Source organism: Phoenix dactylifera, chromosome 9 (assembly GCF_009389715.1).
Source record: "Phoenix dactylifera cultivar Barhee BC4 chromosome 9, palm_55x_up_171113_PBpolish2nd_filt_p, whole genome shotgun sequence".
Taxonomy (NCBI): Eukaryota; Viridiplantae; Streptophyta; class Magnoliopsida; order Arecales; family Arecaceae; genus Phoenix; species Phoenix dactylifera.
Genome location: NC_052400.1, coordinates 5,477,943 through 5,496,623, shown reverse-complemented (window position 1 = coordinate 5,496,623; position 18,681 = coordinate 5,477,943). Strand labels below are relative to the sequence as shown.

The following is an 18,681-nucleotide window of genomic DNA, read 5'->3' as shown; positions in this document are numbered from 1 at the left end:
CGGGAGATGGAAGTGCCCGACACAGTCTTCTCTATTTCACAGGAAGGCTCGGACGATCTGGATCGGACTTTGGCAGCAGGGGCAAAGTCTCTTGCTCTGATACTAAGTTGGTGTAGAACCAAGTCCGGAAGGAATACCTCAGTGGAATTTTAACTCAGAAACAGAAGAAGAGGGAGAAGAGGAGGACAAGGAGGAGAGGAAGGAGAAGAGAAGAAGAGAGGAGGAGAATACGTGGGGGGAAAATTTCTTAAACCTTCATTAAGCCCTAATCATGAAAATAGGTCCCTATATATAGGACCAAAATACACAATTTGCATAAATCCCCTTACACAGAAATAAATCCTAATAAACCCACAAATAACACAAATAACCCACAAATAAGCCCTAAAATGCAAATAAACCCAGAAATAAAAATAAACAAATATGCAAATAAAATGGGGACCTAGCTGATGTCCCCATCAGTACCATACCGAACCGATAAGGTACCGATACAATATCTGTTACTGAATTGCGGGCCTTTCTCATATGTTAACGATGTGGTATAACATGGTTGATAGATATAGTGTTGAACACACTATAACAATACAATAAGTTTTTACACCCATCCATGGTACCACTTGAAATCAAGTAATATGGATCATTAGAACATGGTACCAAGCATGATGGTCTTGCTTGATTTTGACTAGTTTGAATAAGTTCTGCTCATATACCAAACCAAACCTTGATACCTAATCAATATGGTGTGCCCCGATATGGTAAACCTGTAGCACCTTAAACCAACTTGTATTGTCCTATATCAACCCCGCACCATCCTCCTACTACTCAGTACATCTTTTCTTTTGTTTTTTCTTTTTTTTGATATTTTCTAATTTAAACTAGCAAGATACCAGCCTGTTGTGAAATCTGACCTTCGTACATAGTATGTATCATACTACTATGACTGGGACAAGCCCATATGTCAGTATCATTGGTTGCAAGTGCATATAATAAAATCTGGAAAAAATGATGTATAGGAATCTCATTTCAGTTCATGGTACCTTTCATAGTGTCCTAAGTTTTGAATATCTTCTTGGTTGTGAGCAAATAGGGTGTGGCAGTGTGCGAAGAAGAGAAATGGAATAGTGCCATATGTGATGATTTGTGGCCTGTTGTGAATGCGCATTCTAAGCAACTGTTCATTAGTTGCTGATTATTTTCATACTTTTTCTGATGTTTGTTCCTCAAGCTACATGATATTAAAGCAAGGAATTATTTTTCCAAGATCTCATCACTGATTACTAAAGATACATTATGTGTGCATTCAATATAAATCTCAATTATCAAAGTCAGCAGCAAAATGAACATCTAATTGTCAAGTTGAGTTTCATGTAAATATTACCAAAACATCATAGTCCAATCACTGCAGTCTATAGAAGGGTTAGAAATATTTGATTTAAAAATAGGGCGGCTCACTGCATAAAGCTCCTACCACTGCAGGGTCTGGAAAGGATTAGATGCACGCAGCCTTACTCCAGCGTGCGAAAAGGCTGTTTCCATGTTTCAAATTCGTGATCTCTAGGCCGCAATGGAGCAACCTTAACATTGTACCAAAGGTCACCCTTTGTTAGTGATATTACTATTGCATTCCAAATCAAGAGTAATATATCAAGTTGGATGCCAAAATCCTCACCTATTTGTTTTCTCCCTCTATTTTGGTCAGCTTTAGCCAAAATCAACATTCCTGAACCACTTTGGATCAATAAACAATATCAAAGGCTTGGATTTTTTGTAGAAATAATGGGCAACTACTATTATGGACTGAACAATTACAAACCAAAGAAGTAGGCTATAGAAGAAATCTTGAACATGAGAATATCCTAAGGATCTTTTCCATAACCTGGAAAGCAGTAGCACCATAGAATTTGTTTATTCCACTCATTTTTAAGATAATGCAACGATTACTACTCCATTTTGGCAAGGACAATCTTTAAAGATTCCCTCCTCGTTGTATGGCGGGAAAAGTTACCTAAGTAATAGGTGTTTATGTGAGGGCTCATGTGGCCGTATGTTTACTCCCATGTCAGCTATGTACTGAGTAGGTCTTAGGTACTTATACAGGGCCAAAAAATCCAAATAATACCTTCTAGCTAGCTTTTTTGGATGAGGTCTTAGGTCGTTACACTTGGTATTAAAGCAGGCCCAATCCATAGCTCATGTGGACTAGAAAACACTCTAGCACAAGCCCATTTGGATTGACTATGAGCTACTCATGCCGTTTATGATTGGATTTGAATAAATTTAAACACTTAGCTTGGCGAGAATGCCAGAGCTTAGATGGAGGGTGGGGGGAGTATGTGAGGATCCATACAGGCATGTGCTTAGTGCCATATCAGCTATACACTGATAGATCTTGGATACTTCTACAAGGTCAAGGAATCCAAATAATACTTTCCAACTAGTTTTTTTGGATGAGGTCCTGGATCATTACAGTTTAATAGTACTAGTAATTCACATTAGGTCTTAGTTTAGCAAACCACTTAAATAGGCTAATTTAAGCATTATATTTTTGTTTCTAAATTTCATGGTTGGTAAGCCTTAGCATAGTTCACCATGACTTCTTGATGCCCTGGGAGATGCATCTTATGGGACTCAATTAACCACTTAAATAGGCTAATTTAAGCGTTCTATTTTTGTTTCTAAATGTCATGGTGCATAAGTCTTGGCATAGTTCACCATGACTTCTTGATGCCTTGGGAGATGCATCTTATGGGACTCAATTACCCGTTAGAGATCTTATTCATTGATTAAGTCTTTGATTTATGGTCTATGTTTGACAAACTGCTATCAAAATTCAACCACCCTAGCAAAAAATATTTTTAAAAAGCACAATAGATTGCTACAATCTAGAGCAATATCTGCCAAACCGGGCCGAACCGTCCGGTTTGGGCAGTATCGAGCCGATCCGGTGCAACACCGGGCCGGTTCACCTTATGAATTTGGTTCTGGCCCCATACCGGCTGGAACCCCTATCGAGCCAGCCGAAACACCGATCCCTTACCGGCCGGAACCGGACGGTAAGTGTTCGAACCGGCCGGTAAGTGTTCGAACCGGCCGGTAAGTGTTCGAACCGGACGGTAAGTGTTCGAACCGGACGGTAAGTGTTCGAATCGGCCGAAACCGGACGGTAAGCATTCGAACCAGCCGGTAAGTGTTCGAACCGGACGGTAAGTGTTCGAACCGGACGGTAAGTGTTCGAACCGGACGGTAAGTGTTCGAACCGGTCGGAACCGATCAGTTCGGTGTAGACTCTATGTGAACCGGTCGATTCGGTGTAGACTCGGTGCGAACCGGTTGATTTGGTGTAGACTCGGTGCGAACCGGTTGATTTGCACCGAGTCAACCTAGTTCCTAACTGGGTTGTTACTGTGGAGCCACCTGATGCTTTTAAAGCCCTAACCGCAAAAAATTTGTAGCGCTCTCTCAACCGCTTCTCCTTCCCAAACAATCAAAAAAAAATCACCGATTCAGCAGCTCAGAAGGAAGATCTAAGTCTAAATCAAGTGTGCTTCTTCTTTTCTATCTCATTTTCTCAATTTTTTTTTGCACTTGAAAAAATAGCTCGAAAATTACAAAGTAAAGAGAGATCATACCAAAATTTTTGATTTAAGCTTGAGTTTATTATATGTTGTAGATCTATGGATGATCTACACGATGACATAAAAAATTTTAATTTTGAATTATATATAATTTTTAAAAATTAAAAATATATTAATTTTTTAAAATTAATAAAAATTTAAAAAAATGTAAAATCAGAAACGTATTTAGGGGCATACAACCTACTGTCCATAAAAATTTGGTGTCCATTTATTCAAGTTTCGATGCGATCATGCACATAGTGCTTACGCCTAAATTTAAAAAAATTGAGAAATAAATAGCCTTTGATGCATGTCCAAGAGCCTAAAAAAATATATGTAGCATACATTGTTGGATTATACATGAATCTAAGCTAAAATTAATTTTTTAAAATATCAATATTAAAATATTATTTTTAAAATTTAAAAAATAATTAGAAATATATAAATAATACCAAAAATTATAAAAAAAATTAGTAGGATGTATTATATAATTCAGAAGTAATTTTTGAGATAGAAATCATATTTTTCTGAATTTATGATATTTAAATATATTTTTAAATTTAAAAATTATTAAAATTATATAAATAAAAAAAATAAAAAATTAGTATTATGTATTAGATAAATCAGATGTATTTTTTAAGATAAAAAAATTATCTTCATCGTAACAAAATTTTGCTAATTTTAATTAATTAATAAACTGATGTACTTGATAAACTTGTAGGAATGGAGCCATCAGGCAAAATGAAGCGAGAGTTCAAGGAAGAAGGGGTAACCAAGTTGAAGCAGCATATAGTTGGTGGTTATCCCGACGTATCTACAAGAGCAAGTGGCCCACATATGGACTAACGGCCATATGTGATGGTTAGATTGGTCCTACCAGGTGGAGCATCAACTATATTGTGATACGAAAATTTTCTTCCACAAGTTGCTTGATGCTTCTGATTAGGTGTACGACGTTGCTTACATCCTCAAACTGATGGAGGAGATGATTGATCAGGGAGGAAAGGAGAATGTCGTGCAGGTCATCACTAATAATGGGCCATAATATAAGACCGTCGGAGAGATCTTGGAGCGGCGGTCACATATTTTATGAATCCCATGTGCAACATATGGTATCGACTTCATGTTGATGGACATTGTGAAGATTCGTAGGGTACAGCAGACAGTGGAGACAGCCCAAACCATCACCAGGTATATTTATAACCATACTTGGGTCCTTTCACTAATGAGGTATGTGAGAGAGATCTTGAGACTAGAAGTCGCACGGTTTGCTACCAACTACATTGCACTTGATAGCCTTCTTGAGAAGAAAGCAGCCCTACATCAGATATTTGTCAATCTCGAGTGGCAGAAAAGTAGATATGCAAAGGTCGGCACTGAAGGGAGTAGTATCAAAGACTTGGTGACAAGGCAGACATTCTAGTAGCAGGCCACTATAATAGTGAAGGCTATCAGACCATTGTATGAAGTGTTTCGGATCGTGGACAGCGAGAGGTACCCCCAAATCCCCAGACGGGCTTCATGTATCACATGATAGAGAGGGCAAAGACTCAGATCATCGAGGTAGATCCAACGCAAGCCCAGAAGTACATCGGCATCATTGAGCGACAGTGGGACTACCAGATAGGTAAGAACTTGCATCTAGCAAGTAAGCAAGAATATTAAAAATTAGACTACTCCGCCCTTATAAAATTTTACTTAGACGATAACGAACTCTATATGCAGTATACTACCTGAACCCTCGGTTCTAGTACAGCATACTTGGAATCGATATGGATGATGAACTTCTAACCACTCTGCGTAATGTGATTTATAAGATGGAGCCAGATCCAGAAGTTGTAGCCCTAGTCTAGAAGAGGTAAGTTAACTTAAGTAACATGTGTAAGTTAACTGGTATCTTATATTATTAACATAGTACAACACAGTTTTTTTCATAAACCAAAATATTTAGAGAGGACAATGACAGCTTTGAAGTCTCGGCAGCTATCGTAAGTAAGAAAAGTATGAATCCAGATATGTTACACATCAGGAGAACATTTATCTGGCGTTAGATAGTTATTAATATGGTACTATTTTATATATAATTTTCTACAATATTTTTGTAGCTGAATGGTGGATTCATTTTGGGTTGTCCGCAGCAAACCATAAGCGGCTAGCTATTCGGATCCTCTCCCAAATGGTCTTCTCGAGTAGTTGTAAGCTCAACTGGTCCACCTTCGTCCTCATCCACAGCAAATAAAAAAACTGTTTGACACAGAAGCGCCTCAACAACCTTGTATATGTTCACTACAATCTGAGGTTGAGGCTAAAATGTATTCAGAAGAAAGTGGAGCTCATGTACACCGATCTGATCCATAGTGCTTTCGTTGATGATGAGGATGATCCTACTTTTGTTGATGATGAGGACGATCCTATGATTGGATGGCTTGTGGGCCAGCAGCAGGAGCCGAAGCTTGATGAGCAAGGATCGCCTCCACGACTGGTAGCCAGCAAGGCTAAGATCGATGCAAGGCTAAGATCGATGCAAGGCAATGGGTTAAGCACAATATTCCACACATCCTTCCAACTGATAAGCCGCAGCCACAGGAGAGTCAATCACTGCATGACTCCTTATCTGAGACATTTTCTCAAAGATATGATCGAAAGATACTTAGACGAGACCACTACGCTACCCGATCGACTCGATCAGTAGGGCGACATACATCCTCCAAGGATAGCGAGGCAGAGAGAAGCACGAAGAGTAAGAAGGTAGTTGCCTAGCACACCAAAAAAAATAAAAGGCACCTACAATCCCAATGGAGAGTATCGAGGAGAAGTCAGCTCACTCAAATTTAGAGATCAGGAGCAGCAGTTCTAGTGGTCATGGATCTGCTAGCCAGAGGAGTAAAGGACAGGAGACCGCCGTTTATGAGACATGGCTGTAAGGTGGTCTTCGATTCACCAGTAGGTTTTAGTTTATGCATGCTACACAAAATAGGGACCATAGTATACGATCTGGTAGAGCCCACAAGGATACGATTGCACATGGGAGACGAGTTCCTCAGGAGAATATGATATAGCTGCAGATGACCTCGCGCGTAGAGTAGGATCCATAGATGTATCAGGTTTCGAGTCGTATACTGAATCTTATTATCCACAGCCACAAATAGCCTATGATTCATATGGATATGAATATAGATATTGTGCGTTTGAGGTATTTTTCGGTGGCTATTATCCTAGCAGTCTGAAGCATCTTACGGGTCAAATTTTGCTGCAGGTATATTCGGATGGGCCCATCCAATGCCGTATTATCAACCAGAGGACATCTCTCAAAGCTAGAACTTCAGCGAAAGATCCAAAAGTACTTATACCCCAGCACGCGTTTCTTTTAGGATGAACGTACAAGACTACAACGTCGATTGATTAGATAGGTGGGTTAATGTGCTTCTTAACTATGCTGATAATTCGGATATCTATGAGAACCATCGCCACTCGACCCGATTTTAGATATTGGTATGTATGTTGTACTTTACATGCATGTAATTGAATATATTATTTTATAATTTTTACGTCACTACTTAATTTGAAAATAGTTTATGTTGTTCCTTGTAGCATGCAATATCTCACTAATTAAAGCTCAATAAGTAAAGGTGGAATTTGAGTAAAGCTGCTCCACATTTGGATAGTTCCAGGTTTTAAAATGCCTCTTTGCTGGTTCATCTGCCTCATCTTCCCTCCCAAATTGATCTTAGAATTAGCTCTTCTAATTGATCCTGCTCAAGCTGACTTACATTGGGAAATTTCATTGCTTCTTTCTCTACAATTCTCAGGAGTTTATTTTGCATTTTGAGACTTTCAGGGGTACAGAGTTTGTTCCATCTATCCATGTTGTGCAGGATTTGATTGTTTCACCTACAATTTGTTCCAGAATCATTTAAGTCCTTCATTTGAGGTCCTGCAAGTCAGTGAATTTTAGATATAACTTTTATATTTGCGGAGCATTTTGAGTTCACATTTTTATTTCATTAGGATTTTGGTTTCCCTTTCTCTGTTCCTCATATATTTTGCTCATTTGAACTGCCGGCGATCAGTTTCTAACTTCTCAGGAACCCACAAAGTCCTACACTTCTGGCGCTTATAAAATCAACAGGCTATCACTTGAAGGTACTGGGATATAACATGTATCAGGATACATCAATATTCACCAAATCACAATATTGCTATCCTTTGAATTTCATTGAATATTCTTGGCTCGTATTCTATTATGCCACTGCTTGTTTTTTTTGCTCCATTTCATTTTGGGACTATGACTAATTTGAGCTTCAGTTTCCTTGAGGCAATGCTCATTTTCTCTAACTTCTTGTTCTGTTGCATATCAAACTCATTCTGCAAAATGAGTGCCAAAGTGATCCATCAAATTTTGGAGGCATTTGCAAATTTTGACTTGAAGTTAACCTTATGGTATAAACATGCATACTATTATAGAAGAACCACACAGAAATTGCAATATCGACCAATTCACATTCCACTAACTAGCATCGAAACTTCAAGGGTAAAATATCTGCCTTATTAGCCCTCAACAATTACAAGATTCTAAATGAGATAAAGAATACAGAGAAATTCTAAGCTTATATGACTAAGCATAAGAAAAGTAAAACAAAGTATTCAACAGAAGAGAAATGCTAAAAATGGTTAGATCGATAATAGCTTAAGGAAACATAAAATATGCTCCTTTAGACAAATAATGACACTGGTTAATTAATTGACAAAAAAGACGTTCAAACCATTAAGTCACTAGACCCGATATATATATATATATATATATATATATATATATATATATATATATATATATATAAACTCGTGAATCCGGAAAAATTAAGTTCTCATTATTGAAAAATGCACAAAGCAATACTAGAAGGTAAAGCAAATGGATGACACAAACCTGTAATAAAATTAAGGAAATATGGAATGTTTATATGGAGTGGTTCAGGCACAACATCCAGGAAAACTGAGAGAGAATGCAGCTGAGACTTGCAGAAAGATGTTGCTGCAAGATGAGAACATGAATTTAAAAAAGAACATAAGGGAACCATATAGATAATTTAATGACAACAACCATGTAAAATATGCAAAAAGAAATTGTAATCAGACCTGGGTTAGCCAATATCAATATCAAATCAATATTGGGGTTGCGTGCTGCAACTGCAAGAGCAATGCATGCACCAATTGATTCACCAACAAGATATATTGGCTTGTTTGGTGAGCAAGATTTTTCTGATTTGACTGTCCTTTCTACAAAATCAACCAGGCCTGAACATAAGGACAAGTGAACACTTCATTAGCGATCTTCCTTTTTTCCCTTTTCCACTGAAGAGAATACTACTAGAACAAATTAATGAAACAGAGTGCAGAAAAGAAACAAATGCAACCAATCCTAAGAGTCATCTCAACAATAGGTGATCCAGTCCTTGAATCTTATTTTGCCATTCCTCCCAAGACAAAGGCTCACAATGTGTATCAACAATGCCCACAGTAGTTGGGGCTTAGCATGATACAACATTATGCTGCATAATGTGCTGAACCTGGCACGCACAAAGCATGGAAAGACACCTGATTGTCATGGACTAACAGTCTCACCATGTCATGGCAAGCATGGACATACACAAGGGAGTGCAGTGGAGTGCAAATTAACTAAGGGATGGGTCTTGGAATAGATGCAAAAGGAAATTTTACAACTTCTGCTGTTTTTTAAAAGGAATTAGGCTTTAGGGCTTGTGAGATTATGGGATTTTTCTTGAGCTGCCTCATGTTTTTGTGAAAAGTTTTCTATGTTTTGTACCTCTGTAAATAGATGAGGGATTCTGCTTGGCCAATAATACTATACAACACTAGAAAAAGTTCCATCAACTGCCAATTACAAGTGGGTTTGCCCAAAAAAAAGGAATAAATACCAAAAAGGCGCTCTTTTTAGCTTCACTAAAATATAAAATTCCCTATTTGGTGTTGCTTTATTTAGGTGCCAAAAAAATTCCAGGCTAAATAAATCTGAGTATGTGGATTTTATTCAGGTTTGTTATGAAATAAACAGGGTCTTCACGTATTGCATTACCTGAAATGCATTTCATGTATGTATTTCACATATGTATGCCTAAGTGTTCTAAGTTGAGAATGAAGTGGTACTTCGCTCAACTTAAACCGGACCTCAGCATTTATTCTCTGACTGAGCAAGCTGCTTCTACAATCCCATTAGTAAAGGAAGCAAAACACTCTGGAATGCACCAAAACCACTCCAAACTATGTGACTACCCTGAACCAAACTAGAAATATTATGCAACCACCTCAAACAACCCAGAAATATTCAACCGTCCTTTTAGCTACTTAGTCATTTGAATCCATTTAGCTGCAAAAAACTATATAAATGCTTAAGGATTGGATATTGTGTTTTGATGGCCATTTAACTATCTTAGTGATCTTGACATGTGCCAAAACGCATGGTTGAATTCCCAAAGTGACATCATGGCATTTGAGTCTAGGACTGATCTCATAGGCAGGCTGTTCTTACCAACTCAATTATGAGTTGGAGGGCAACATCACAACTAGCCATCAGTCTTACAAATTTCCTTTGTAAACTAATCTTGAACCAAACAAATAACATGATATGACCTATATTTGGTACAGTACCTAAGCGTTCTTCACCTAGCAGGCTAGCTGCTAGCACTTAAAGAATATTGATAACCAATTCAGAATTAGATTAAGAACAAATGACCAATTCGGAATTAGATTAAGGCCAAGTAGCAAACTTCAACTTTCAAAAATCTATCTTTCAACAGCCAAAACAAAACCTGTTCCATGCACTTTTAATAGCTAAAGAAGAATTCTGCATTGCAATAATATATTCTTCATTTTGAACTAAAAAAACAAATTTATGAGAGAGATTGAGGGCGAGACCTTCGAATGGCGTCCGATCCATTACTGGAATATGCAGGCACCAGATATCAAATACCCTGTAGCCAAAGACCGATGCATCAATCAGATACAGACATTTTCATTGAAAAAAAAAACAAGAAGATAAAGAACTTGAAGCCTACTTCCCCAATCTCTGGTGATGCCGAATTAGTCCAAGCCCAACTCCATCAATTCCTAAAGAAATTAGTAATAATAAAATCAACCCCACCATTAGTTTTAAGAAGAAAATATAGAGAGAAATGAGAAATTACGAGGGAAAAAAAAGGAAAAATCAAACAAAAAGAAAGCGAAAAAGCACAACTTATTTTGGAGTAAAACAAGAAGAAGAACACAAAAAGGACTATACGGTGACATGGAAAAGAATTGGGGGGTCAAAGATGAAATGGAGCACGAACCGGGCAAGAAGAGCAGCAAAGGAGAGCCCTTCTCACGAGAACCACACTCAAGCGGCGAGAACCACCGTGGTGGGCCGCCGTCCGGCCGGACCAGATCCCTGGACCAATCGATGTAATCCCTCACGCCGCGCGGCTCGATCTCCGACTCGTCCAGGAGCTTCGGTACCGCCCCGGCCACCTCCGGAGGGCCACCGGCGGTCCCCTGGCGGTCGGTGATGGCCGGAGCCGGCTCCATTTTTGAGGTCACCGCCGCGGGCGCCGGCCGCAGGTTGCGGGAGAAGGCGTGGAATCTTGGGAGATGCGGCGGCGGCGGCGGCGAGCGGCGGCGAGGCGCGTTTGCCGGGGCGGAGAAGGTGGTGGCGGAAGCCATTTGTGCACGCGCGCTATTGGTCACTGGAAGTAGTCTGGAACCCACCATTTGAGAGGGAACCGTTCGCTCTTCGATGGGATTTTTCTCGTGGTCTACCGGTCTGTGACCGACGTCTGAATAACGTGGGATTCTATGGAACCCAATTATAATACCAATCAGGGATTTGTAGACATAATTGGTGTCCGGACCAATGTCTGCATGCAACGTGGTTTAATTTTTTCTTTTGTACAATTCTGGGCTCTGAGTGCTGGAGTTTTATTTGCTTGGATAAAGGCAAGGTTCACCCGTCCAATGAGGGATATGAGTTAGCTCGCCGTTTCTGTGACGAGATATACGGATCCTACCTTAAAAGTATCACGTCAAGGATGACATGGCTATGATGCACAGGGAAGAAGTCGGCGTCATGTTAGAAAAAAATAATTAAAAAAAAATAAAAATCATTTTGAGTTTTAAAGTAAATTATATTACATCCAAAAAAATCCATATTTTCTCCCTAAAATCCTTATCATCTAAGGCTTTAATTTATAATAATAAAATATTAATCAAACCGTTAATTTTAAATTAAATCTAAACGCATGTTAGAACAAAATTTTAAAATAAATAAAATAACTTTGAGCAACATAATAGCTACCAAGGACATGAAAAACTATAGACATTCTCCTTTTTTGTATAAAAGCAATTTTAACTTTTTATCTAAAATAAATAGTTTTGCTAATGCAGTTAATTTAACTGATTATAAGTATAGTTTTACAAAATATTGAATGTGAGTATAATAAACATAAATTTCAAAAAAATATATAATTTATTCAAAAAAATATTAAGTAAATTGCACCGATCTTTATAAAGATTTAAAATAATTATAGGTTCCACTTAATATTTTAAATATTATATATTCCTCATTCTATCTGAAATCATAGGCAAGATTGATAAACTGCACAGAGATTTCGGTTGGAGGCGCGACAAAACTTGCTTAGGGGGACACTGTTTAATGAACTGGAACCAAGTTTGTAGACCCAAGAGGTTAGGAGTGAAGAATCTGAAGATCTTCAATCAAAGCTTACTCATCAAAAGATGGTGGAGATTTTTCGATGAGCAGAACAAGAACTGGAGAACTCTCATCAACAATATCCGCTACAGCAATAAAAACCCCAGCCAGCAAAACTCCACACACTCTCAAACAGGCATCAACAGTAGGGAAACATGCACTAAAGGTAAGTGAACTATTCATATGCAGCACTATCTTGGAATTGGGTGATGGAGAAAAGATGCCCTTTTGGCATGATCATTGGACAGGTAATAAACCTCTTAAAGACATCTTCTCTTCATTGTTTTTACTCTCATCAAACAAGAGTATTTCGGTCGGAAATTTTCTGAACACAAAGGAATATTGTTCAACAACAGATTACAGACAGCAGGAAATTTAAGAAAAAAAGATCATTTTGTCATTCAACTGCTTATTATGTGATAATGGAGACCACTAATCACCTCTTCCTATCATGTAGATATTGTTAGACAGTATGAGCTCAAACTCGAACATGTTCTATCTATATCACACTCCCTAATATTGTGAAAGGATTGTGGACTGAATGGAGAAAATAGCTCAAGCCAAGCTCAATTAAAGCATCTCAGGACTGCCTCCTTGCAGTGGTGTTTTGGAGTCTCTGAAAAGAGAGAAATGGTGGTGACATACCTTAGAATTGACCTCTACTGACAAGGCAAACTGATCTTGCTAATAAGGCGAACCGACTAATGAAAGCTCGCCACCTAGCCGTGGGTTGACCATTTAAAGCTTGTCATATGGCCGATCGAAAAAGCATGCGGAGAGTCCTTTGTATTTCAAACTTTTCTCATAGCTGGCAACAACTTGGCCGTGATTGCTAACTGCTTTCTAACAAATGTAATACCCGAGCAAATCCTACAATCGAGAAATGCAGTCAAAATTCACATATGAGATATGTGGTTTGTTGTGTTATCAACCAATGCCTTGAACAAGTCGACAATGGGCTCCAACCCTTGTCTATATATTGTATTTTTAGGGACCCTCCGGATAAATTCTTTTTCGACTCTCTTATGATGTCTCTTTGACCCTCTCAAGCCTCCTCCTGTTTTCTGAAAGGTGCATCTCGCTTAGGCATCAAATAAACCCCCACTAGACATGCTCTAGTGGGTGAACTTCTTTACTTTTGTCGTTTTAGATCGGAGCCAGCATCAGAGAACTACCTGAAGCCCTTCCCACACCATCCAACATAGACTCATGGGTGCTTGACATCGTAATTACTGCCAATCGAGCGCGTTGGCCACCAGAACATCACCATGGAGGCATGCAGCGATCCCATCTCTATCTCTAATATGGACAACAAATAAGATAAAATCCCTAGCAACCCCACCAACTCAACACTTAGGTCAAGTCGGTTCTCAGAGGCAACAGATTGACGTTAGAGGAAAGGTTCTAATTCTATCTTTAGAGGTAGGACTAATCAACACTTGGCTTGAGTCGTTTTCTAGAGGCAATAAATAGACGCTAGAGAAAAGGTTCTGATTCTATCTTTGGAGGTCTGACTAATCAAGCAGACAACACACAATCATAAAGTCAAGGAAAACCCAAGCAACGACCACAGACTACAGCAGGATACATCTCTGAGGTTCGATTGCTCCTTACAGATCCCTCGAAGGGCTCCTCCTCAGTAGGAACCACAGCCTGACCAACGGTTACTGTTGAGCAGTTCGGTCTTCTCATGCAGCAGGTTCATATACTGATCCCCATCATTTAGAACCTATAGCAAACGGTCACGAACTACCAGCAACAATTACAGCCTCAACAACCCCTATAGCAGACTTGTGCATCGGGAGATCAGGAGGATCCAATGCAGCTGAGACGTCATTCCCATTCTTGGAGTCTAAGATGAGTCTGGCATAATCATTATTCTTGCCCATAGAGCACGGGGCTAGGGAGACGGCGTTGGTCCCCTAGCTCGTAATCTCACAAGGGATTGATGCCAGGACATTCATCTCACCACCAATCGGAGAAGATCTCCAGAAAGGAGGTTGATCTCGACCATAGGTTCGAGGAGATAGATCAGCATCTCAAGGATTTTAGAGGTCGCAACGCCAAGCATGAGAACGAAGTCGACTTCACAACCGACCTTCCATTCTTGGTGAAGATCATGAAAGAACCCCTTCCTCGGTTCAAGATGCCCCACCTAAACATCTCCATAGGGCACGTGTACCTTGGATATAGAATTCAGCCAATCTTCTAGTGTATTATCACTAAGAGATATCTTATTGTTATGTAAACCTAGTCTCAATAAATGAAACACTATTTTCTCCAAAAATCATCAAAAATATTTCGGGTTGGATAACTCACTCTCCAACAAATTGAAGAGGATCATGTGTGTCCTCAAAAGACTACTAACCGCAAAACCCACAATGGGAGTGTGCACCTAAGCCCTCTTAATTAGGCATCCCTTCCAATGAATGTTGTTCATGGATTTTATCATTGGGCGAGCCTATATAGTGACCATCGATGAAAGCGTCTTTGAGCATACTAGGTCGGATGAGCTATTTTCACTATCTTGAGGAGACAACACCTTCATCTTGAACCAACACTTGAGCTGAAAACCTAGCGAGCTAATCAACCTCTCAAGGTTGAAACGACTCAGATAAATAGGTTGGATTAGCCAATCTATGGCCTCAAGGAGGCAACACCTACATCTTGAACTGACCCTCGAGTCGAAAACCTAGCGAGCTAACCAATATCTTAAGGTTAGGATAGCCCAGGTGTACCGGTCGGGTGAGCCATTCCACGGCTCTAAGGAGGCAACACCTCCATCCTAAACTGGCTCTCAAGTCGAAGATCTGATGAGCTAACCGACCTCTCAAGGTCGAGATAAACTAGGTGTACATGTCGAGAGAACCATTCCACTATCTTAAGGAGAAAACACATCCATCATAAATCAACCCTCGAGCCAAAAACCTAGCGAGCTAATCGACCTCTCAAAATCGGGCCGACCCGGGTGCACAGGTCAGGCCCAATCAGATGCGCAAGTCTAGTCAAACTGGGTCTGCAGGTTAGGCCAGACTGGGTGTGCCAGCTGGGCCAGACCGAGTGCGCAGGCTGGGTCAGACCGGATGCGCAGGCTAGGCAAGCCATTCCATGGCCCAAAGAGGCAACACCTCTATTATGAATTGTCCCTCATGTTGAAGACATGGCGGGCTAACCGACCTCTTAAGATATGGATGGCTTGAGTGCATAGGTCTGGTGAGCCATTCCATGGCTCTGATGAGGCAACACCTCCATCCTAAATTAGCCCTCACACCGAAGACCCTATAAGCTAATCGATCTCTCAAGGTCGGAACAACTTGGGTGCATAGGTCAAGCAAGCCATTCCACAGCCCTGAAAAGGCAGCACTTCTATTTGGAACTGGTCCTCAAGCTAAAGAACTAGCAAGCCAACTAATCTCTCAAGGTCGGAATGGCCAAGGTCCATAGGTCGGGCAAGCCATTCCATAGTCCTGAGGAGGCAATACCTTCATCCTGAACCGGCTCTCAAGCCAAAGATTCAGTGAGCTAATCAACCTCTCAAGACTGGGATGGCCTGGGTGCACAAGTTAGGCAAGCCATTCTATGGCCTCCATCTTGAACCAACCCTTGCATCGAAGACTTGGCAGATGAATCGATATCTCAAGGTTAAGATGACCCACATAGAGATGACAATTTTTGAACCATTATGAAGTTGACTGATCCCTCCATCAAGTGAATGCGATGAACTCCTGCTGATTGCAAGGCGACTCTCGACTCTTAGCAGCTCGAGGGGCTAGGCTCCAACAACCCACTAATAAGCTCGCCAAATATACTAAAGCTTCTTTAAAAGAGTTTCAAGTCCATGCATCATCCACTCCACGAATGTTCATTCGAATGAACGTAAGTCTTCGGCTTCATCTAATGTGGCCGAGAATGGGGGGCAAGGCTCCAACAATTTACTGAGGACGATTCAGTTCTTCGACCCCTCGAAGGCACCAACCTAAGGATTGATCGAAACAATTGCATATAAAATGATTTACGCTACTTAGCAGATCGACAAATATTCTCACTTACAAGCTTGAGTAAAAACAAGGTGACAAAATATAAACCACAGTTGTTTCTGTTTGTCACTGTAATTACAAAATTGCATCACCTCGACAGCCAAAGGATTACACAAAATGAGTACATGACTTAGACACTATGAACACTACAAACCGAACAAATCGGGCGAAGAGGCTGTTGATCAAAAAGTCATGCTTCCACCAGACAATGCTTCCCCTTTGCTTGAAAATAGCTTGAGGATGGTCGAATCCGATCTCCATCACATATCAACTGGGTATTCGACTTCAAACCATTGCTAGGATTGTTATCGGCAAAGCATTCAATTATCAATCCAAAAATCTCACCACTCATGATGACACTTCGGAAAGAGAAAACACCAACACGCAATCATAAACCCAATATCTTAGAAGGCCTTCGAAGCTGGCAAGATAACCTCAACTGATCAACTTCGCAGCTCCGACTCTAGATCCGATCTAAAACAACAAACATGAAAAAGTCCTCTTATCAAAGAGTGTTTGACGAAAAAATTTTCGATGCCTAAGTCAAATAGTCTCTGAAGAAGTAGTGGAGATATTATGAGAACGACGGAGCATAAGGACGTAAGAGGACTCGAAAGTACTTACTTGAAGGGTTCTTCATAATTAGTTTGTATAGTCAGGGGCGGCCCGATATATTTGGGGGCCTAAGGCGAATCCAATGAATGAGGCCTCTTTTTTTAATAAGTATAAAATGCTTTAAAAAATAATATAGAAATAGATAGCCATCAAGTATAATATTTCAACAAAGATACATGAATCTAATAAAGATAGATAAGAAGCATTTACAGTTTAATATAATTTTTGAATGGAAGCACAAAAATGTAATTGCCTTAAAAAAAGGACCATAAAACTAATTAAATAACTGAGATATTGCTTGGCAATACTGTTTACCATGTCAGGCAAGAACAGAATAAGAAAAGGTCATTCGTGGCACTTCATGGTCAAGGTAAAGAAAAGAATTTGTCCATTGTAAAAATCCAAAAAAAAAAGAGGTTAACGGGCCGGCCCGAAAAGACCGGACCCGTATCCCTCTTATGATCGTGCCCTAGGCACGATCGTGGAGGAAACCATTTTGAGGGAGGGGCAGCGGCGTTGGAGCGGAGGTCGCCGGAGGAGACCGGATGCCGGAGAGGAGGACAAGCGCCAAGATCCGGCCGGCCACGGGGGAAGCTCCAAGCCTCGTTTCCTTCGGTGAAGACCATCCACAAAATGGGAGAAGAGAGGAGTTTGATCCGAGCTCGCTTCCTCTCCGATTTCTCGCCGGAAAGATCGCCGGAACACCCCCACCAGACCGAGGCAAGCATGGCTCGGCCCTTGTGCTTCCTTTGCTAGGGTTAGGGATGTGTTGGATTGGAGATTTGGCCGGTGAATCGTCGGAGAAGAGTCCGAAACAGGGTACCCCTGCTTCGGCCTCTCTCTTCCGGATCTTGCCGCCGCCGGCCGCCGGTTGGCCGGGATCCATGGCCTTGGGGGGTTGATCGGGTCTGTGTGAGGGGTTCTATGATTTATTTGAAGATGGGGGATGGGGGATCCGAGGCCTTCTTCCTCGTGATCCCGTTGTCTCCTCTTCCCCTCATTGGTTGGTCGCCGGCCGGCGACGACAGAGGGAGCTAAGCCACTGTGTGGCTGCCGTCGGATGAAGGCCGAGCCACCATCATGGTGGCTTTCTGTCGGTGATGCTGGAGGGGAGGGGAGGTCTGCCGGTTTTGGAGGAAGAAGAAGAAGAAGGAGAAGAAACTTCTTCTTCTCTCCCTCTCTTGGTCGGCCACCATCGCCGGCGACTGCAACAGTGGCGGCCGGCGATGGTTCGGCCAGTGGTGTTGTTGGGTTGGGGGAGGAGAGGGCACAACCACCATGGCTGTTGCCCTTGGATCAAAAAGATTTGAGGGAGGGAGATGTACTCCCAACCATGAAGAGAGAAGAATCATTCCTTTATGTTGGTCTCTTTTCCGAGACCGGCCATCATCGCCGGCGTGGCAGCGGCCACGGTTGGCGACGACGTAGGCCGGTGGTACAAGATGGGAGTCGGGCTATCCCGACTGCCCTAGATCTGGAGGGATTGAGATGTTTGGGGACCTGGTGATGGACCCCATAGTAGATATGAATTATGGTTTAGAATATTTAAATATTAAATAATTTAGTTGTGATTTATAATTGATGTTGTAGAGGAAGAGTCGGCGGTGCCAGGAGATTTTGATCAAGGGACTCAGCATCCCAGCGCGTAGGTTGTGAT

The 18,681-nt window shown here is 40.8% G+C and overlaps 1 protein-coding gene across 2 annotated transcripts in view; it reads right to left on the bottom strand.

Moving 5' to 3' along the window:
• Positions 1-11,455, bottom strand: part of LOC103715323 (acyltransferase-like protein At1g54570, chloroplastic) — a 44,425-nt gene extending 32,970 nt beyond the window's left edge. The window contains exons 1-5 of one of the 2 annotated variants that reach the window (XM_039129891.1): positions 10,958-11,455; positions 10,685-10,736; positions 10,545-10,600; positions 8,748-8,906; positions 8,539-8,643 (exon numbers count right to left, since the gene is read on the bottom strand). In XM_039129891.1, coding sequence (XP_038985819.1) covers positions 8,539-8,643; positions 8,748-8,906; positions 10,545-10,600; positions 10,685-10,736; positions 10,958-11,375 — 790 coding nt within the window. In that variant the 5' untranslated portion in view covers positions 11,376-11,455. The remainder of the gene's footprint in view (positions 1-8,538; positions 8,644-8,747; positions 8,907-10,544; positions 10,601-10,684; positions 10,737-10,957) is intronic. The other variant, XM_039129890.1, reaches the window with a different exon arrangement.
• Between the last annotated feature and the right edge of the window lie 7,226 nt (positions 11,456-18,681).